This window comes from Mesoplodon mirus (assembly GCF_964341445.2).
Source record: "Mesoplodon mirus genome assembly, chromosome: 9".
Taxonomy (NCBI): Eukaryota; Metazoa; Chordata; class Mammalia; order Artiodactyla; family Ziphiidae; genus Mesoplodon; species Mesoplodon mirus.
In genome coordinates, this window is record NC_138985.1 from 68,904,033 (window position 1) to 68,923,682 (window position 19,650).

Consider the following 19,650-nt stretch of genomic DNA (forward strand, 5'->3'; position numbering starts at 1 on the left):
GGGTTTCTCACAGAAACCAGGATCCATCAGACAGATGTAGTAATGGCATAGGGTGGCAGGGTCACAAATAGCAGGAGGACATGCATTTCATTCCATTGGGGCTGGACTGCCATCCCCCTCCCCCAAACTATACTGAAACGTGATCAACTCATTTGTTGGAACAACAAATGGATACACCACAGCTTTTATAATTTATCAAGACAGGAGGACACACACCTCATCACCCTTGGCCCAGTCAGTACTGTTTCTAATATTCCTGGCTCACTTCCATTTTTCAGCCTGTATTTGGCAGGGTGATGGGCTAATTTGCATTACTGTTCTACTATTTTGCCTCTTTTTAGGATCCAGGCTATTCCACTGGAAGCTTGTTTTAGAAGAACCGAGTCAACAAAAGCTTTGTATGGAACTCAACAAATTGTCACACTTGATAACAATGTTAAGAAAGCACAGGAGCAAACTTCGAAATGATGTTTTAGTTTTTTGTTTTGTACGTAGGGGGACGGGGAGGCGTGTTTGGTGGATATATTTGCCATGGGAAAAGTGTTCAGGAGTGACTGTCTCTCTCGGTTATATTTTTAGTGAAGTTGCCAATAATCAGGATTTACATAGAATAAAAGACCCAGTGAATATTTGAAAATCTTCTCTTTCCTGTTTCTGTATACCGTAACCACGGTAACAAGACTTCTTAGGCTTCTAAGATTTTTAAGAAAGCAAATTACGGATGAATTGTTAATAAATATTGAAGATGGAGTAGAAACAACTGTCACGGTAGATATGGTCTTCAATGTGCAAATGAATATGTCCTTAGATGTCCTTTTGTACAAAACCAATTAAGCTGTAGTCCCCTTAGCCATGAAGTTATTCGCTCTTTCCTACCTCACAAGAGAGGGCTGAAGGATCCCATACTAATATCAGGTGAGGGAGAGCCCTCTGGTGGAAAATCATCAGGGCAGACAGTGGCACAGGAAAAAAAAAAAAAAAGCAGAGAAGTCAAAGAAGGAATGTTAAATTTAGTCCAGCGAGTTGAACTGCAAAACATAAACATGATGGGACTTGCCATATCCTCCTGCTGATTTGGAAGATATTTATCAACAAGTCTGTCATGTGGAATTGTCAGGAATGTATTGAGGCTTGTGCTAAGTAGGAACTCAAATTAAAATCATTATTCCAAGGATACACAATGTTCTTCATAGCCCTTACCTAAAAAGCTTGGGATGGATGAGCTCAGGGAGTGGGGGGTACATTTTGGTAATAAATTTAAAAATCTAAAGTAGATGAGACAAACACCGCCACCCCTGCTCAGGGGTTGTTAGAGATAGGGTTCCAGTTGCTTCTTTAAACAGAACAATGCAATTCATTGTGTTGTTTTTCTTGTAACTAGGAAGAAAATTACAAAGCACTTTCACCCCCTAATCCCTGACCGTAATACGTGCCTGAGATTATAATGCCACATTTTTACAAAAATTTTCATAGTCTCTTGGCTAGGGTCATGATATTTCTGTTGGCCCTTTATTCTTATTACTAATTATTTGTAAATATGAGAGGAGACTTTAAAAATCTTAAAATTTTGCAGTTTAAAATGACTTACTGGCTAATTGTTTATAGAGAGAGATTTAAAAAATCATATTGTGTGGAAAATACCCTTCTGTACATGTGCATTCATACATACATTCCTAAAAAACGTATATCGTTAGGGTTGGGGCCCCTGGCTTATAGCGCTGTTATTCACCATCATCCGTGAGCCCCTCTCAAGGGGTCAAAAAGCATGTTTCCAGGCAACAAGAAGCTGACTTTGAAGCTTATGCCCTACAAAACCTGTGTAAGATGCATCACGAGTGCAGTAGAGTCGGCCGGTGAAAATGTGGACCCAGCACCTTTTAGCTAAAACCACAATTGCCTTCATTTCCCGTCTGTGACACTGGAGAGTCTCTGACTGTCTAGTTGGCAAACCTGGTTTGTCCTTTTCTGACAAATGGCCATATGGAGAAAATGGCTATAGAAAGAGCTTGTAAATCCTATCTGTCCTTCAAGGACCATCTCAGTAAGGTCTCCTGTCTTCCTTGCAGCCTGAACTCTCAGGGTCTTCCTCTCTGTGAGACTCACATGGGCGCTCAGTCATATGCTGTGTTGTATGGTGGCTTAACTCCTTGCACGTTTGTCCTGTCTCCCTGGTAGATGCATATGCCCTTGAGGGCAAGGCCAGTGTATCCTGGGTCTAGTTCATTCATATTCATTCATTCATTCACTCATTCATTCATCCAATAAATAGCTTTTGAGACTATCTGGGGCCAAGTTTTACTCTCTGGAGATGTACTGGTGAACAAAACGAACAAGATCTCTTTCCAGCCTGTGGGAGTGCTGAATCTTCACCTCATACCCACAACTGGAAATTTTCCACAAGGAAAGATAAATATAAATATATACACTGTGATAAAACTTACAGAGGAAAAAAGAATATAGTGCCCTAAGAGAGAACCCTGGGTGGCCTTATTTATGTTGGGGGTCAGAAAACACCACCGAAGTGGAAATGTTTAAGATGAAAACCAAAGATATGGTATTCCCTATGTACTAAAAAGTACTTCGAGAAATGTTTAATCAGCTCTCAGGTCACGTGGTATACTACTACTAACTGCAGAGGGTCCTCCTGGCTGTGTCTTCCAGTGCGACCACACCCTTCCCTCATTTGCCACCAACCAGTGTATGTTCTTTCTGGTGCTCCCTGGTTCTAATAGCCCATGGAGACCCTGCCGTGTCAGCACAAGCTATAGTGGAAGTGAAACAGCTGGACCTCAGTGCTACTTGCAGAGATAGGACAAAGGTTCTTCTCGTGAACATATTTGCAAAGCATTTTAGCAGTCTAGAGAACAATTATGCTAACCACAGCACCATGCCCTTGATCGCTGTAATGCTTCAAAATAAAAAGCACGTGGCCTTTGGAATTCAGCAGATCTGGGTTTGAAGCTAGCCCTGTGACCTTGAAGAGATTTCATAGTCTGTTTTCTCATCTGTAAAATGAGGGCAAACTCACTTGAAACTCACAAGGTTTTGTGAGGATTAACATAACGCACCCAGACACAGAAGAGAAGGCAGTCACTAAACCTTCATTGCAGTGCCCTGTACTGTACTTCTTTCTTCTGGATTTGGTCCGGTAGGGACCTGGGGACACCAGGCAGCGTAATTATTCAGAACCTGGGAGCAGGAGTCAGGAACACACAGACAGAAGCCCAGATAAGTGGGTGGGGCCCACCTAGGAGGAGAAAGAGGGGCTTTGCATTAGGGCTCCTTAAGACTTAACGGGAGTTTGATCACAAGAAAGAGTCTGTTCTAGGTCCCCCAGGAGAGGGATGTGAGCCGGGCAGGAGGTAAGTTTCCCTCAAGACCCGAGACCCATAGGTAACTGCATTGGTGAGATGGGCCTTGGGAGTGGTGCAGGGGAGGGCAAACAGGAAAGGCAGAAAAGTATGGGAGGAGAAACTTACCTCAAATAGGACATACGGCTTGTCTGCAAATGTTATATGTGATTATAATCAGATCCCTCTTAATCCTTTACAGGTAAGTACAGATGCTTCCAGCTTGAGAAAGGCAGATCCCAAAGGTCGGAGTGCACTGTTGGCTGACATCCAGCAAGGAACTCGCCTACGAAAAGTCACGCAGATCAATGACCGCAGTGCCCCGCAAATCGAGAGTAAGTGAGCATCTGGGCCAGGGCAGCTGAGAGCCAAGGGCAGGCCATGTGAGGCTCAGCCAGACATGCCTGGCTTGCTCAGGGCAGGAGCCACAAATGCTACCCAGGACACACATCAGGCCATCTCAGACCTGCTCAGTGTACAATTCACGTGGGCAAGAGAATCAGAGCTACCCTTCCAGGTCTGCAGAGGGTGTATAGCATGTCTACCATCACTTTTCAAATGCTTAAAAAAAAACTTCATGGTAAGATAATTTTTTAGTTGTGATAAAATACACATAATATAAAACTCACCATTTTAACCATTTTAAAGTGTCCAATTCAGTGGCATTTATCCATATATATTCAGAATGTTGTTGCATCCATCACCCCTGTCTAGTTCCAGAACATTTCCACCACCCCAAAAGGAAACCCATACGTATTAGCAGTCCCTCCCTAATCCCTCTATCTCCCCAAATCCCTGGCAACCACTAAGTCTACTTTCTGTCACTATGGATTTGCCTATTCTGGATATTTCATACAAATGGAATCTTATGATATGTGGCCTTTTGTAACTGGCTCCTTTTACTTCCCATAATGTTTTCAAAGCTCATCCGTGCTATAGAATGTATCAGTACTTTACTCCTTTTTATTGTTGAATAAGAGTTGATTGTATGGATGTACCACTTTGTGTTTATCCACTGTGAGACAACATTTAAACATCACTTACCCTGTGTCAACATAGTCCTCAAATTGAATGAGAGAAAAAGTCAAGTCTCAACATTAACAAATGCACACAAATGTCCACAGAGCCTGGCAAAGTTTGTTTTTCACAAGGAAAAATATTTCTGCTGAATTCTCTCACAGGATCATATGACTGTATGTTTCTATGTCTTCTAGAGTATGATGGTGTAAAAGGAGCCCTGTGCCTGGGTCAGATGACCATGTTGAGTTCTGATTCTGCTACTGGGAAAATCAGGGAAGCTCTCTGAGGCTCAGTTTGCTCATCTGCAAAATGGGGAGATAATAATACCTGCTCTCTTTTTTTGTCAAGATTGTTGAAGGCTTTAATAATATATGTGGAAATATTTTTCAATGTAAGGTATTATTATGTCTCCATATATTTTGCTATGATACCTGATGGTAATTCTCAAAGATAGTCCTAAGATATAATTGTATCTCATATCTGAAATTATATATGTTAATGCACATGGATAGACAAATTATTTTAAGACATATTTTCAACATTGATTACAATAAAAATTAGTTTCTGGCTAGACCCACTATCTAATTAGTTAAGCCCAATTAACAGATAAATCCATTTTATTGGAACACTCATTTCTTTATCATTCTAGTGAAGAGGTAATGTATAATGTTAATACTTGGAATAATCTGGCCACATTCATCCACCAGTGGGCACTGTGCCCTGATTTCTCTGTGCCTATTAGCATCAGGCTGTGAACATTTTCTGCCAGGAATTCTTGTAAGCTGTCTTCTCATTTTATGTAGTTGGTAATCACATACATCTGGAAGGCTGGAATTAGTGACACCTCTCCTCAGGGGCTCATGAGCTTTCTCTTCCATAGAAAAAGAACCGGTGCAGGGAAGAGCATGGGGCGCGGGGAGTGGGAGCTGGGGAGACAGAGAAGGAAAATGCCAAAGCAAAAATCACTGCAGACCTTCACTTCCTACTTGCAAGTCCTGGGCCAGGCTCTGTGGACAAGAAGTTAAAATTATTGCCTGAATTAAATCTGTGGGGTTTCTTGGTCTAGTCCTCCCACAAAAACAGTCAAGTGAAAATGGGGTCAGCTCTATACATACAGTGTCTGGGTTTTCTAATTTGAAAGGTACTGCCAGTTCCCCCATTGGCATTGACTAAATGGCAGTATAAGGATGCTTTTTTTTTTTAAATCCCTTTTCAGAGTGGTCACTACTGATGGTTCTTTGGTAGCTTGGAGAGGGTGGCAGACAGGCCTGGGCACATGGGTATCAAGGCAGGGGGTTCTCGAGAAAGATACTGGGTAGAAGGGTAACACTGGTGGTAGGAAACAGGACGGCTGCCACAGGCAGTGTTAGACTACAGTCGGGGTGAGAGTTGGCCACTCAGCTCTGCTCACAGGTCCACATCTACTCGCCTCTTCTCTCTAAAGGTTCTAAAGGAACCAACAAAGAAGGAGGAGGTCCTGCAAACTCTCGAGGCGGGAGCACGCCCCCAGCCCTGGGAGATCTGTTTGCTGGTGGCTTTCCAGTGTTACGACCAGCAGGCCAGAGGGATGCAGCAGGTAAGAAAGAGTTCAGACTGGCTACCCTGTGACCCTTATCTCCTTACCTTGTAGAACCAACAGGACAATCCTCACCTGCCAGTAAGTGACATGTTGAGAGTGAACAGTTATATGGTAGGAGATCACATATTTGGAAGCCTGAGCACTGGAAGTTTCCGAAACACAGAATTGTTTTTAAGGGATCTTTGAAATCCTCATCCTGTTTAAATCATCCCACTGTAATCACTGAACAATGAGTTGCCATAGTGTAGAGTCTTTAGCAAGGGTGAGATTGTGGCCCACACTGCAAAGTATGGATGTAAATCACAATAGAAGATCTTAGTGACATCACTGTGGGCTCGCTGGCAATGGTGAGTTGTGATGGTTCTCCAGCATTACAGCTGTTAGGTGCTGCTGTGTAACAAACCCTAAACCTGAGGGGCTTTGAATAACCATTTATTTAGCTTACAGCTCGGTGGGTTGGCAATTAGGGTGGCCTCAGCTGGGCCCCCTTTAGCATCTACAGGTTGTGTCAGTGGCTTTGCTAATCCTATATTTCTTATGTCTCTGGTGCCCCTGCTGGGACAACTGGCCTGACTGATCCCTCTGGTCTCTCAGGATCTAGCAGACTATTTAGGTTTGTCTTCATGGTGATGGCAGAATGGAGAGGACAGAGTATGTAAAGCCTCTTGAGGCTTAGTCTTTTTTTTTTTTAATAAATTTATTTATTTTTGGCTGTGTTGGGTCTTCCTTGCTGTGCACAGGCTTCCTCTAGTTGCGGCGAGCGGGGGCTACTCTTCATTGTGGTGCGTGGGCTTCTCACTGTGGTGGCTTCTCTTGTTGTGGAGCACAGGCTCTAGGCACGCGGGCTTCAGTAGTTGGGGCATACGGGCTCAGTAGTTGTGGCTTGCGGGCTCTAGAGCGCAGGCTCAGTAGTTATGGCACACGGACTTAGTTGCTCCATGGCATGTGGGATCTTCCTGGACCAGGGATCCAACCCATGTCCCCTGCATTGGCAGGCAGATTCTTAACCACTGCGCTACCAGGGAAGTCCTGGCTTAGTCTTGGAACTGGCAAAGCATCACTTCCTACCACAGCCTGTCACCCGAAGCAAGGCGCAGGCCAGCTCAGAGACAAGGGTGGGCAAGAGACTTCAACTCTGATGAAAGGAACTGCAAAATCACATTTCCAAGACCGTGGAATCAGGAATGCGTGGTTAATTGAGACCATTTTTGCAACCAGTCTACCACAGTCATTTGTGTTTTATCAGGTACCAGATGTTTTGAAAGCACTGCATTAAAATCGGGCAAATATATAATTATTATGTGCAAAAAAAAGTGTTTTTCCTATTACTGTGCTCTTTAGTCAGAAAGATATAAAAAAATCCAAGAATTTCATTTGTCTAGGGAATATCAAGCCCCAGACACTCCTGGTCTAGAGTCTTCTACCATGTGACTTCACTACCCTCTTCAATGGCCTCTGTGGCTGTTGGATGTTACAGGGTGCATTTGCCGCTGTCACTTACTGATCAAGTCCAGTTTGAACCTTCGGAGCCATTTCATTTCCTCATTTTTGCTGAGACTTCTGCAGATAAGAAGGTGCTGAAGTCCTCCTGAATAAAGAGAGCTGGCATTCCTCAGTGCCCGCTTCTTTTTCAAAATTCCTGAGTTGAATCCAAAAAAAAGTCCTCTGGGGTATAAAACTGCCACTGGTCTCTCTTCACACAAATAAAGATAGGAGAAATAACCGCCAGTGAGCTTTTAACAGGGACCAGCCAGAGGAAGTCAGCAGTATTCTAACTTGTCTCCAATAGGACACAAGTGTCAGATGTTTGAGCCACTAGGTGAAGACAAGAATTGACCCTTTTGGAGGCAACAAAGTCCATAATGAAGTGACTAATTATGCCTGTTACAGGATGGAAACTCAAGGACAAGCCAATAGGTAGATACACGGACTGGGTGCCGTGTCAGAGTAAGACAGACCATGGCTCTCCTCTCTCAGAACTCTCCTCTTGACCCCTTTGTCATTCAGAGAAAAGGACTTCGGCCCTTGCTACCTGTCTCATCTTCTTTGCTACCACTCTTGGCAGCCACGCAGCCCTCCTTGCTGTTCTTGCACATACCAGGCATGCTGCTACCACAGGGCCTTTGCACTGGCCGCTCCTATGGCCTGAAACACTCTTCCTAAGGTGTCCACATGGCCCAGTCTCCCTTCCTTCAAGTGTCTGCTCAAGTGGCAGCTGATCAACCTATCAGGGAGGCTTTTACTCATCATCTCATATATTGATAAAATATGAGTCCCACCCTCTCATTCTATATTCCCTCTACCTTGATTTATTTTTCTTATATTAGTTATCACCATCTGACATATTATTTATTAACTGGTTTCTTTCTTTATTTTCTGTCTTCCTCTAAATGTAAGCTCCATGAAGGCAGGAGCTGTGTTGTGTTCACTGCCTTACAAATGCCTGGTGCATAGTGGGTGCTCAGTAAATATTTGTTGAGTGGAATGTGTGAGTGGGTAGTGTGGTTGCTTAGAGCCATCAGGCCCAGAAATCAGTGTCTAGTGCTCACAATACTTTTAGCGGCCCATGAAAATGTTTGAATTTCTTTTAAAATTTAAAAAACGTGAACTTTTAGGGTCAAAAATTATATTTGTCTTTATACCAAAGCAGTCAGGAAACATAATTTTAAAAACATTTTTTAATGAGGAAGGGGCCCACAGAGGCAAAAGCGCCCAGGGTCTTTGAAAGTCATAATGTGGCCCTGGCTTAGAGCTCCGAGGGAGGGATCGTTAAAATAAGATATGATGAGTAAACATCACTGGCTTGTATAGAATGTGTAATGAGACTTCCATGCAATCCAAGTTCTCTTGGAAACATATACAGATGGAAAGAGGAAGCCACAGTTCATCTTTTGATAAACCCCAGGCTCTAAAAGCTGATTCCTTTCACATCAGTGAAGCCCCCTTGACGCTCTTGAGCTGGTCTTTCCCCACCCGCTTCCTGGTCACCTCTTGTGTTTCTAATTGGATTTCTAGGGCTAGCATTCATGTTCTGAAGGAAAGCCTCCTTCCTTCCTTCCCTTGGTGCTTGCTCACTCTTGGAGCCCTCTCTGCTGCCTGGTTTCCTCACCTGCACTGATGCTGATTCCTGTGGGTCTCACCTTCAATTTGTGCCACCCAGCTCTCTGCTTCATCCTGGAATGGGCATGAACATAAGCTGGGCAAGGATTTGTGCTGTCCTTGTTTCTGCTGCTCACATTATGATAAAAAAAAATGGGTTTTCCCATTTCTCATTAGGTTGGCCACTTAAAAGGTTTTGGAATCTCGGATACGTGGTGTTCCCAGACACTTAAGGGGTTGATTCTGTTCCTCAAACTTGTTATCCCTTTAAAGTTCATCTGGCAGATGGGCACAGGGGGAGGCCTTGCCTTGTTTGGAGAGCAGTCTGGGTCCTCTATCTTCTTCTCTGTGTACTATGGAAACAGGTTTGAGACCTTGGATGCAGGAATCCCTGAGGCTGACACCTATATAAAATGTCTCACGTTGGAGTTGCAGGTTGGTAGATCCTGTCCCTGGAAAGGCCAGGTGGGGACCTTCCACTCCTGGTCATGGTCAGTCAGCCCTTCTGGAAATGTCCGCCTTGGACCTCCGGTGGCACCAAGTCCGCCAGGGTGGATGCATAGGTGCAAAGACATTATCTCCTCCACGACCACCTCAAAGAAAATTGCAACAGAGAATAATGACACCACCGCCCTGCCTCAAGAACAGCGTTCCACAGTTGAGACTTGTCCTGAGTCGTGTTGCCCAGGTGGCTGTCACATCATAGCCAGAGGAGGGTCATCTGTTTGGAAAGCCAGATACCGCGGTCCTGCTCACTTAGTTTCAGCCCCAGGATCACCTCTTCCATATCTTGCCTTGATTGGCCTGACTTGCTGCGTCAAGTACTTTTAGGCATGATTTAGCACCTGATTGGGTAAACACACTGGAGACTCATGGGCTCAAAAGCTCAGAACCATCAACAGCTGCTGGCGTTATAATCTGACATGAAAGCTGTGTTTCCTATTCTGCAGCACTGGGAAGTTGGAGGTGTGAGAAGCAAACATTTTTTTCAAGTGTTTTCCACATGTTTTCATGGAGTTTATAAAATATAGGGGTGCTGGAATAGGAAAAATGTATTCTCCAAAATTCCTTTTAGGAAGAGCAGTGTATTTATTCAGAAGAAATGTCGTAATATGCCTCCTGAGTGGAGGGTGATACTCCAAGGACATATTTAAGTGATTGCAGAACTTCTGTGCAGTAAACAGGGAGAGGAACTTTTTTCTCCTCAGAGCGACAGAGGGGAAAAAAGGGTAAGAAGTGGCAGTTGGGTGAAAAGGTGTGCAAAGAGTGAGGAGGCCCCAACCGGGTAGCACCCTCCACCCCAGTCGCCCATAATGTCCACCAAACACAAATGCTTACTGTGAGCAAGTCGTTGTTGCTGTTGAGTTCAAGAGGCATTGGATTTCAGGTTGGAGTTGATGTGGCAAAGGATCTATGGGGTGAGGAAGCCAGGTGACCAGGAGACAGACAGCCTCTTAGAAATGGGTGCAAGTCTTTGGGAAAGGGAGCTTTGAACTTCCGGAGTGCATGGAACTGGAAGGTTCAAGGTCATTGGACCTGGATCCCCAAGGCAGGGTGTCTTCCCACTGACTTCCAAATCACCTCGTCCATTCAGGGAACCTTGAATCTTCTGCTCACAATGCAGAAACAAAGTCCTTGTTCACAAAATGCTGGGAGTGGGGAAAACCTCCCTCGTCAGGAGCTTTTGGGTGGTACACCCGCAGATGTGGGCTGACTGCCCTAGTGGGTAACAGGGGATGAGTGTGCCAGTGGCCTTGAGATGAGGAAGGGTGAAGGAGGTCGGGGCAGTCCTGTGTCCTGGGCTGGGAGCATGGAGCCCTGGGCAGATGAGAGTGGAGGTAGAATGGAACAGGAAGGCTGGCGCCCCACAGCAGACAATCTGGTAGCTTGAGCTGGGCTTCTCTCACAGGAGGGGGACAGCGCGTTTATTCTGGCAAGGACCCTGGGGCTGGTCCAGCTGGCCCTCTTGTGTGATAGCTGTTGCATCTGAGGGAGGCCTCCAGTGGACCCTCTGGAAGAGAGCATCCACCAGGCGGTTCACTGACGTCGTGCTGGACAGAGTCCGCCACTGCCGCCCACACCCTTGGGTTTCTCCCAATTCTACCCACTGAGCTAACTCAGAACTCCTTTCACTTTCAGGCGGCAAGACAGGGCAGGGCCCTGGCTCCCGAGCGCCTTCTCCCCGGCTTCCCACCAAAACTATCAGCGGGCCGTTCAACCCCCCTGCATCTCCCAGGCTAGGCGACGCCTCCGAGGCGCATGGCGCAGCCGGGGTGGTCCCTCCTCGCCCCAGCATGCCCGCCCCACCTCCCCCGCCTTTACCCCCGGCCCTGCCCCCGTCCTCCCCCGCCAAAGCCCCGCTAGTGTCCCCACCTGGCCCACCGACCAAGGGGAGCCCCCCAGTGCTCGCACCCGCTCTGCCCTGTGCACCGCCACCTCCACCCCCGCCGCCCCCAGCCTTGGCTCCCAGTGACAAGGCGGTGAGGCCTCAGCTGGCCCGCTTGCACCTACCGCCCGTCCCGCCCCCGCTGCCTCTCCTCCCACCTTGCGGGTACCCTGGGCTCAGTGCCGACGCTGCCAGCCCTGCCCAGGATGTGCCGGAGCCTCCCGCCCCTCCGTTCCCGCCGCCCCCGCCGCCCCCGCTCCCCGCTTACGCCCCACGCACCCCCAGAGCCTCTCTGCCTGCGCCCCCTTTGCCGGGCGCTAACGACAGCGGTGAAGCCCCACCCCCGCGACCCCCCAAGTCCCCGTGCTTCCAGGCCCAGACCCCCGAGCCCAGCGCGCAGGCCTTGCCGGCGCCACCTGCCCTTCCGGGGTCTCAGACGTTCCCGCAGAAGAAGAGGCCCGGCCGAGGCCCCGGTAAGCACCGCTGTTCTTGTCCAGGGGGGCCGTACCACAGGATCGTCTGGCTGTTGGGAGGCGCTAGGGACACAGCCAGAGGCCTGCTACTGTGGGCCACTTGGGAGCACCTCGGGATGTCTTACTCTTGGGATTTTGTTTTAGAACACACCTGTTCAGTGCCCCTGTGGAGCACAATGAAAACTTGTCGTGTGGGACTTTACGCTGGAGGTATTCAGGTTAGAGACAGGAAACCAAGGGTGAGGGAGGTCGCAAGACTTGTCCGAGATCGTGCAGACAACACGCCGGGGCTTCTGGCCTTCATCACCTTGCCATTACTAGCTGTGTGACCCAGGGCAGTCACTTAGCCTCTCTGTGCTTCCTTCTCACCTGTGAAATGGGGATAGCAATAGTTCACCCTCTTGCGGTTGTTGGAACAGTGAGATCCAGAAAAGGGTTATTTATTTTTACTATCACCATTCAGACTTCAAATCTACTCCCAGGGGTCGAGGTGTCTGTGGGTGCAGTTGTTTCCAGAACCCACTCTCCTGTTTAATTTTTGCCTAAGTTATTATAGTCTGGCACCTGGCCAGAATCTTCACTGGTCCTCAGCAGATTAGCTTAGCATTTTGCCATATTTTTGGCAGGTTCTCCAGCTGACTCAGAAAAACGGAGGGTCCATATTTTCAGCCAAACATTAAAAATAATCCCTTCACGTATCCAGCAGAGATCATTCTGGATTGAACATAGAGGCCCTATGACTGTGATTTCCATGAAGTGATGAGGCTTCGATCACCTTTGGTATCCTTATAAATGGAAAGCACACTACATATCCACACACACCCGTGTACACACACACACACACTCATAAACATATGCACACACTCATGAACACCCACATCCACACACACAGCCCAACACATATCCACAGTTATACATACACACACATATTCCTTGGTTTTTCAGAAAATGTTTTGATGCAGAAAGTTTCTTAAATGTATACCCTTGAACTAAAAATAATACAAGCTCATTGTAGAGAAAATAGAAATCACACATAATAACATCACTCAGAAATAAAAACTGTCATATTTGGATATGTTTCCTTTCTCTTTTTTCTGAATATATCTACACATTTACAGGGTTAATACTATTTTGTATATACTATTTTCTATTCTGTTTTTATTTAGTATTATATTAAAAGCAATTTTGATATAATTAGATATTTGTCAAATTGTTAAATGTATCTATAAGCATATTAATATGATCATTGATATATACCATATTTCCAGCATTAGATATTTAAGTTGATTCCATCTTTTGTTATTATGAATGATATTGCAGGACATACATTTATAGCAATTGTAGTCTACATTTTGGATTATTTTTTTTTAAGACAGGTTCCTGCAAGGGAATTCCTGATACAAAAAGCAAGAATATTTTTAAGGCTTTTGGTCACAAGAGATAAGGTTTTAATCATTCTCTTTTCAACTGACTAATCACCATAAGGTCCAGCATTAGTACTCATGAGCCCCTTCTGACGCTTGTGATCCTTAAATGTTCAAGATGTGGTGGAAAAAAACAATGCTTTAGACTCAGAGAGGTCTGAATTCAAATCCTGCCTTCCCACCCACTCCTGTGTAACCTTAGGCCAGTCTTTTTTAATGCCCTTAAACCTTGCTTTTTTCTAATTTGACAAATGGAAATAATAACAATAAAACACCTTTCACACAGGACTGTTATGAATACTAAGTGAGGAAGTGTGCCTGAAGTGCTTTGCAAGGAGCCGGGGCTCAGCAGCGTGATTTCCTTTCCTTCCCTCTAACCAAGTGCAGGGGGCAGCTTTTCACCCAGAAGAGGGGTCAGCAGCCCCTTAGCCTCTTTAGTCTGCTTGTGGGAGCAAGTAAGTCCTAGTGGATTCTGGTACAGAGGAAGGGAAGGCCAGCAAGGGAAAGGAAGAGGACTCGGAAAGGAGAAAGGCAGAGGGCGGAGCTGAGAGGGGAGGTGCTCTGATGGCCTTTGGGGAGAAGAGCTGCAGCGGCCCGGTGCCTTTGCAGCCTCCAGAGCTGCACACCCGAGGCCAGGAGTGGATGCTCGTCTGGCCCCTTTCACTGTGTCTTTGGACGTGAAACTTGGTTTTCCGTGAACAACATGAGGGTGATTTCTGCTTCAGGCCAACTGCAGGGAAGAGTAAGAGGTTGCAATTGTGAACATCTTGGCACAGATGATAAAGGAGCAGTTGTCGTCACTTCAAGAGCGAAGTGAAGAGTCAAGTACCTGGGTTGATGTGCCAAGGCAGCGGGTTATTAATTGCCAAATGGGTCATACAAAAAAGTCTTGGCAAAGGAGAGTGAGCCTCCCACAGAGGTCATCAGGGAAGAATTGATGAAGTAGGTGAGACCTGAGTTGGGCCCTGGTGGGCAGGTAGGGTTTAGATTGACTGGAAGGAGAAACGAGGGTCTGCAGTGCAGGGGAACAGCGTGAGCAAGCCCCCGACAGCTTGTTCATCTAGCCCCCCTCTGAGCCTCACCTGCACACAGTCCTTCCTTTGCATAGGACTCTGCAGTGGGTCCACTTCTTTGGGCTGTACCATCTGATGTTGAGGGTTGATATTATCACAACAGCTAATATTTATTGAATGCTTACTACGTGCCACTTGAATTTTTTTCTTTTTTTATTGGAGTATAGTTGCTTTATAATATTGTGTTAGTTTATACTGTACAGTAAAGTGAATCAGCTATACGTGTACATATATCCCCTCTTTTTTGGATTTCCTTCCCATTTAGTTCACCACAGAGCATCGAGTAGAGTTCCCTGTGCTATACAGTAGGTTCTCGTTAGTTATCTGTTTTTACATGCGACTTGAATTAAATCAACTCGCTTAGCCCTCTCAACAAACCCAGGAGGTATGTATATTATTATTCCCATTTTATAGATGAGGAAACCGAGGCACAGAGAGGTTGTGTTATTATCCCAGCAGGAGAACTGGGGTTCAGTCCCAAGCAGCTTGCCTCCAGAGGCTGCCTTTTTATCATCGTATCATATTATATGCAAAGATCTCTATACCTCACCTCTCACAGAAGGTTATAGCATCTGAAGGTTATGCCCTATCTGAAGGCCTGTATCTGAATACACTGTCCTCTTCTCTGTCAGCGACCAGTGGGGGAAAGCTGAACCCGCCCCCAGCACCCCCTGCGAGGTCACCCACCACGGAGCTTTCAAGCAGGAGCCAGCAGGCCCCAGCCTGGACCCCGACCCAGCAGCCTGGAGGTCAGCTGCGGAACGGAAGCCTACACATCACTGGTGAGCAGGGCTGTCAGTGAGGAAATGGTTTCCCCTGGCTCAGGGATGGGGGGGGAGGTCTCCCAGCCAACAGTGCCGTCATTTCAGAGTGTGTGCTTCACAAGAACAGGGGGCTCACTCTAGCACAGAACAACCTACAGGTTGTGTTAAATAGGATTTCTCTTGAGGCTTTCTGGGAGGTTCCAGAACCCACTCTCCAACCTTCTTGAGATGAAAGAGAGTGAAGAAAACCAACATTTAAGCTGTGTGTGTGTGTGTGTGTGTGTGTCTCTCTCTCTCTCTCTCTCTCTCTCTCTCTCCATGGAGAAATCAGGCATAAGCCTGAAAGATAGACCGATTTGGACAAGGTAAGAGGATGGATGGAAGGCTCACCAGCAGAGGAACGATTAAAGCAAAAATATGGAGATAGGAAGGAAAGTCATCTGGGGTCAGGTGTGACCAAAAGTCTTTGGATCCCTTTGTGGGCTGAGGTACTGTCACACACAAAGCCTAGATCACAAAGCAGGGACTCAACTCATGAAAGGGCCACAAGACCCCTCTCCTCTTGCCATCAGCAGCTCAGGGCAGAACCCATTTGCTTTAGGAAGCCCAGGTTCCCAACTGCACACAGGCTGTGCTCCTTCCCACCAGCCAGGCTGAGGACTCCTGTTCTGTCCACCTCTCCCCACCAGAGTCCTCCCCAGGAACACAAGAGGGGCTTCAGGCCACAGGGACTTTGCTGGTCCCTTGTTGCTGCCAGTTTCCCCACCTCTGACTCTGGACCCTGGATAGGCCTGTGGCACTTCTTCTCCCTTTAGAAGCTTCCTTAAGATGCTGGTTGAAGTAAGTTGAGGTGGATGATGGGGAGAGTCTATGATTTCACTTTTCCTGATTCCCCCTTGCCCCAGCTAAATAGTAAAAATTAAGAGGTGAATGGATGTCTTAGGGGGGAATAGCTCTGCCATTAAAACCTTGCACTGGGCAGGCAAACCTTTATGCTCCTGGAAATGATCAAAACTTGGGTCCTCATAGTAACCAGAGTAATTTTGGCATTTCCGTGTGTGCAGATGACTTTGAGTCTAAATTCACGTTCCATTCTATGGAAGATTTTCCTCCTCCGGATGAGTATAAACCATGCCAGAAGATTTACCCCAGCAAGATCCCCAGAAGTAAGTACCACCTTGATAAGACTCCTGGTTTTCCCTGACCCTCCAGAATTAGGTGCTTGGGTGCGCTGACTGGCCACAGGCTGTGTAAAGTGTGACATCAGGATTTCACTGTACTATTGCAGGGATGCAGTGATGTTCATACTTCTGGAAGTTTCAGAACATTTATTTGCCCTAATCTCCAAGGGTTCATTTAGAGGTTTTTTACAGAACACCAAGTTTAGTTATTTAGCATCAGATTTGGATGCCTAAATTTACCACTGGTCCCTCCCCTCCCTGGGGCTTTTGACTGGGGAGCTAAACACCCCAAGACAACAGCAAAATGGGATTCAGGAGCTTTGCATTAATAGTTGGGGAAGAACCCCAAAACCCCCAGTTCAAAACTCTGGCAGACTCTGAAATAGAGAATGCCTTAGGTCTATGGTTCCTACCTTGGCAATGCATTAGAATGACCTAGACAGCTTTTAAAAATCTGAAGGCCAGGCTGCACCTAGCACAGGTAAATCAGAATATCCAGGGTAGGACACAGATGTCAGTATTTTTGAAAATTGCTACGTGATTCCAATGTCCATCTAAGGCTGAAAACCTCAGTCCAGTGAGAGCCTTCCTCCTCCCGATCTCATCGTGCGGCCAGGCTCCAACAGAGACCTTCACTTGGCTTACCTGCCCAGCCCTAAGAATCGAGGAAGGCTGGCCGGCCTGCCTGCCCTTCATGGCCCAACGGGCAGGGAGGCAGTACTTCAGGGGCACAGGAAGCAAAGAAAAGCACAGTAGGTGTTGACCACACAGTGATGCTGCCTGTTAACGTAATTCTTATCCAATGCTGATCCAATCCAAGTGGGCAGGAGCTGGTAAGAGGGGGGCAGAGCCAGCAACATGGGGTGAGGGTCCAATGTGTTTTCCACCCCACAACCCGAGTAAGGCCCCCAGCCCCAGACATCTGTAGACCAGCATGGAAAATCATCAGTATCCAAGCTTAGCCCCAGACCGGGAACCTGGCTCTTTGACTGTCTCCTTTCAAAGGGGCCTTGGTGAAGTCCCTTCCCCAGGGTTCAGCTTCCTACAGGTCAGACCAAGGATCACCAGCCTGCTCTCTGCTCAGGTGAGAGGTCCTCTTGGGATCAGCCTGGGCAGAGCTTTCTCTGCAAGCCAGTGGATTGCACATTTAGAGAGTAGTGACTTGTATGTTTTTGTTGTGTTTTGTTTTGTTTTGTTTTGTTTTTGCGGTACGCAGGCCTCTCACTGCTGTGGCCTCTCCCGTTGCGGAGGACAGGCTCCGGACGCGCAGGCTCAGCGGCCATGGCTCACAGGCCCAGCCGCTCCGCGGCATGTGGGATCTTCCCAGACCGGGGCACGAACCCGTGTCCCCTGCATTGGCAGGTGGACTCAACCACTGCGCCACCAGGGAAGCCCACTTGTATGTTTTTTAAATAATCTGTAAATACATTTGACCCTTGAACAATGCAGGGCTTCATATGCATATGACTTATAGTTGGCCCTCCACATCCTTGGATGCGGAGGATTCAACCAACCACAGACTGTCCTTTTACCACTGAAAAACATCCTCGTATAAGTGGACCCATGCAGTTCAAACCCATGTTGTTTCAGGGTCAACTGTACTCCTTCTCTGAATTGAGAGAGAGAGAGGAAGAGAGAGGAGCAGAATAAAGATTGATGAAGGGAAATCACCCCACCTGGGGTTTAAATAGACCGTGGAGACGTGATGGTGGAGGAGATGGGTGCTGGGTCAGGCTCCCATTCTTGCTCAGTTCGAGCTCAGCAGATGGGCATGAACTGCCCACTGTACACTTGGCACCATGCTGGCACCAGAGACTACGAGGTGTAAAGAAACAAGGTCCCTACCATCAAGCCGCCAGCGTGCACACTCCCGAGATAGAAGTGTGAGACATTAACTAGATCACAACCGAGTGTCTTAATCACTGATTGTTTAAAATGCAGAGGGCACCACAGTGGGCATGAGGGTGGAGGTGGAGATTGGGGACTTGAAGGCGTAGAGAGAGGTAACATTTCCACTGGGTGGAAAGGCATTCCAGGCTGAGCACGGCACACCCCCAGGAGAGAGGCACGATAGTGTTTGGGCCATTTAAGAATGACAAGCAAGTCCTACGTGGTGTGTAAGGGCACACGGTGCCTGGAGAGGACCGCACCGGCTGCCAGAGATGTTAGGCTTCGTGGGGCAGAGGGTCAATAAATAACACTTCTTCTCCGTCATATGAAATGTTCACAGGTCAGACGGATGAAGATCTAAGTGGGTTTTTTAAATTAATTAATTTTTATTTACTTATTTTTGGCTGTGTTGGGTCTTGGTTTCTGTGCGAGGGCTTTCTCTAGTTGTGGCAAGCGGGGGCCACTCTTCATCGCGGTGCGCGGGCCTCTCACTATCGCGGCTTCTCTTGTTGCGGAGCACAGGCTCCAGACGCGCAGGCTCAGTAGTTGTGGCTCACGGGCTTAGTTGCTCTGCGGCATGTGGGATCTTCCCAGACCAGGGCTCGAACCCGTGTCCCCTGCATTAGCAGGCAGATTCTCAACCACTGCGCCACCAGGGAAGCCCAATCTAAGTGTTTTTATTGGAAGCCACAGCTTAGGTAACAGCAAACTCTAATACTGCACCCCAGAAAGAAGCTTGCTGACTCCCCCAGGCCAGGGGATTTACAGGTGAGGGGACTGAGGCTGGCCTCCCCCTGCAGCCACAGAGCAGCCTCACAGAGCTTTCCACGTGGCCAGGAGGGCAGGATGGAATAGTCCTTAATACACAGGCAGCCAGATTTCAAAGAGGGAACCTAGAAAGGGCCAGGCTGCACATGGCTAGTTCCCTCTGTTCAACTCGCCAGAAAAAGAGGGCAGAGAGAGCCTAGGCATGTTACCTACCCTACAGGAGGTGCCCACACACGAAGAGGACAAGGAGATGTGTTCCCTCCTAATGTGAAGGATGCTTTATCCCTTCTAAGGGATATAAGCAGAACCTCTAAGCAAAGAACTGTCAGTGAAATACTAACCACCACCAATACAGTAAGTGATCCTGTCGTAGACCTGCTCAGATATGCCTGGCATGGTTCTAGGTGCTTTGCAGACCTTATCCTAAGTGCTTAATGTAGAAAGTTTTCACGTACGGGAAAGGAGGTCCAGACAGGCCAAGTGACCTGTCTAAGGCCTCACAGCAAGTTAGAGGCAGAGCCAGGAATTTCAGACCCAGGGGTGTCTGAGCCATGCAGCCATGGTGAACTCTGAGAAGGGATGTGATTAGGTCTAGGTTGAGTCTGATAACTGGTGGTTTGATCAGAGGAGGCAGAGACCAAGG

At 47.2% G+C, this 19,650-nt stretch overlaps 1 protein-coding gene across 3 annotated transcripts in view; it reads left to right on the forward strand.

Moving 5' to 3' along the window:
• WIPF3 (WAS/WASL interacting protein family member 3) overlaps positions 1-19,650 on the forward strand; it is an 88,131-nt gene that overhangs the window by 53,260 nt on the left and 15,221 nt on the right. For all 3 annotated transcript variants that reach the window (XR_014295057.1, XM_082633035.1, XM_082633034.1), the window contains exons 3-7: positions 3,553-3,685; positions 5,815-5,946; positions 11,188-11,907; positions 15,037-15,186; positions 16,233-16,334. Coding sequence is in view for 2 of the 3 variants with exons in the window: in XM_082633035.1 (XP_082489161.1) it covers positions 3,553-3,685; positions 5,815-5,946; positions 11,188-11,907; positions 15,037-15,186; positions 16,233-16,334 (1,237 nt within the window). In the remaining variant the exon portion in view is untranslated. The remainder of the gene's footprint in view (positions 1-3,552; positions 3,686-5,814; positions 5,947-11,187; positions 11,908-15,036; positions 15,187-16,232; positions 16,335-19,650) is intronic.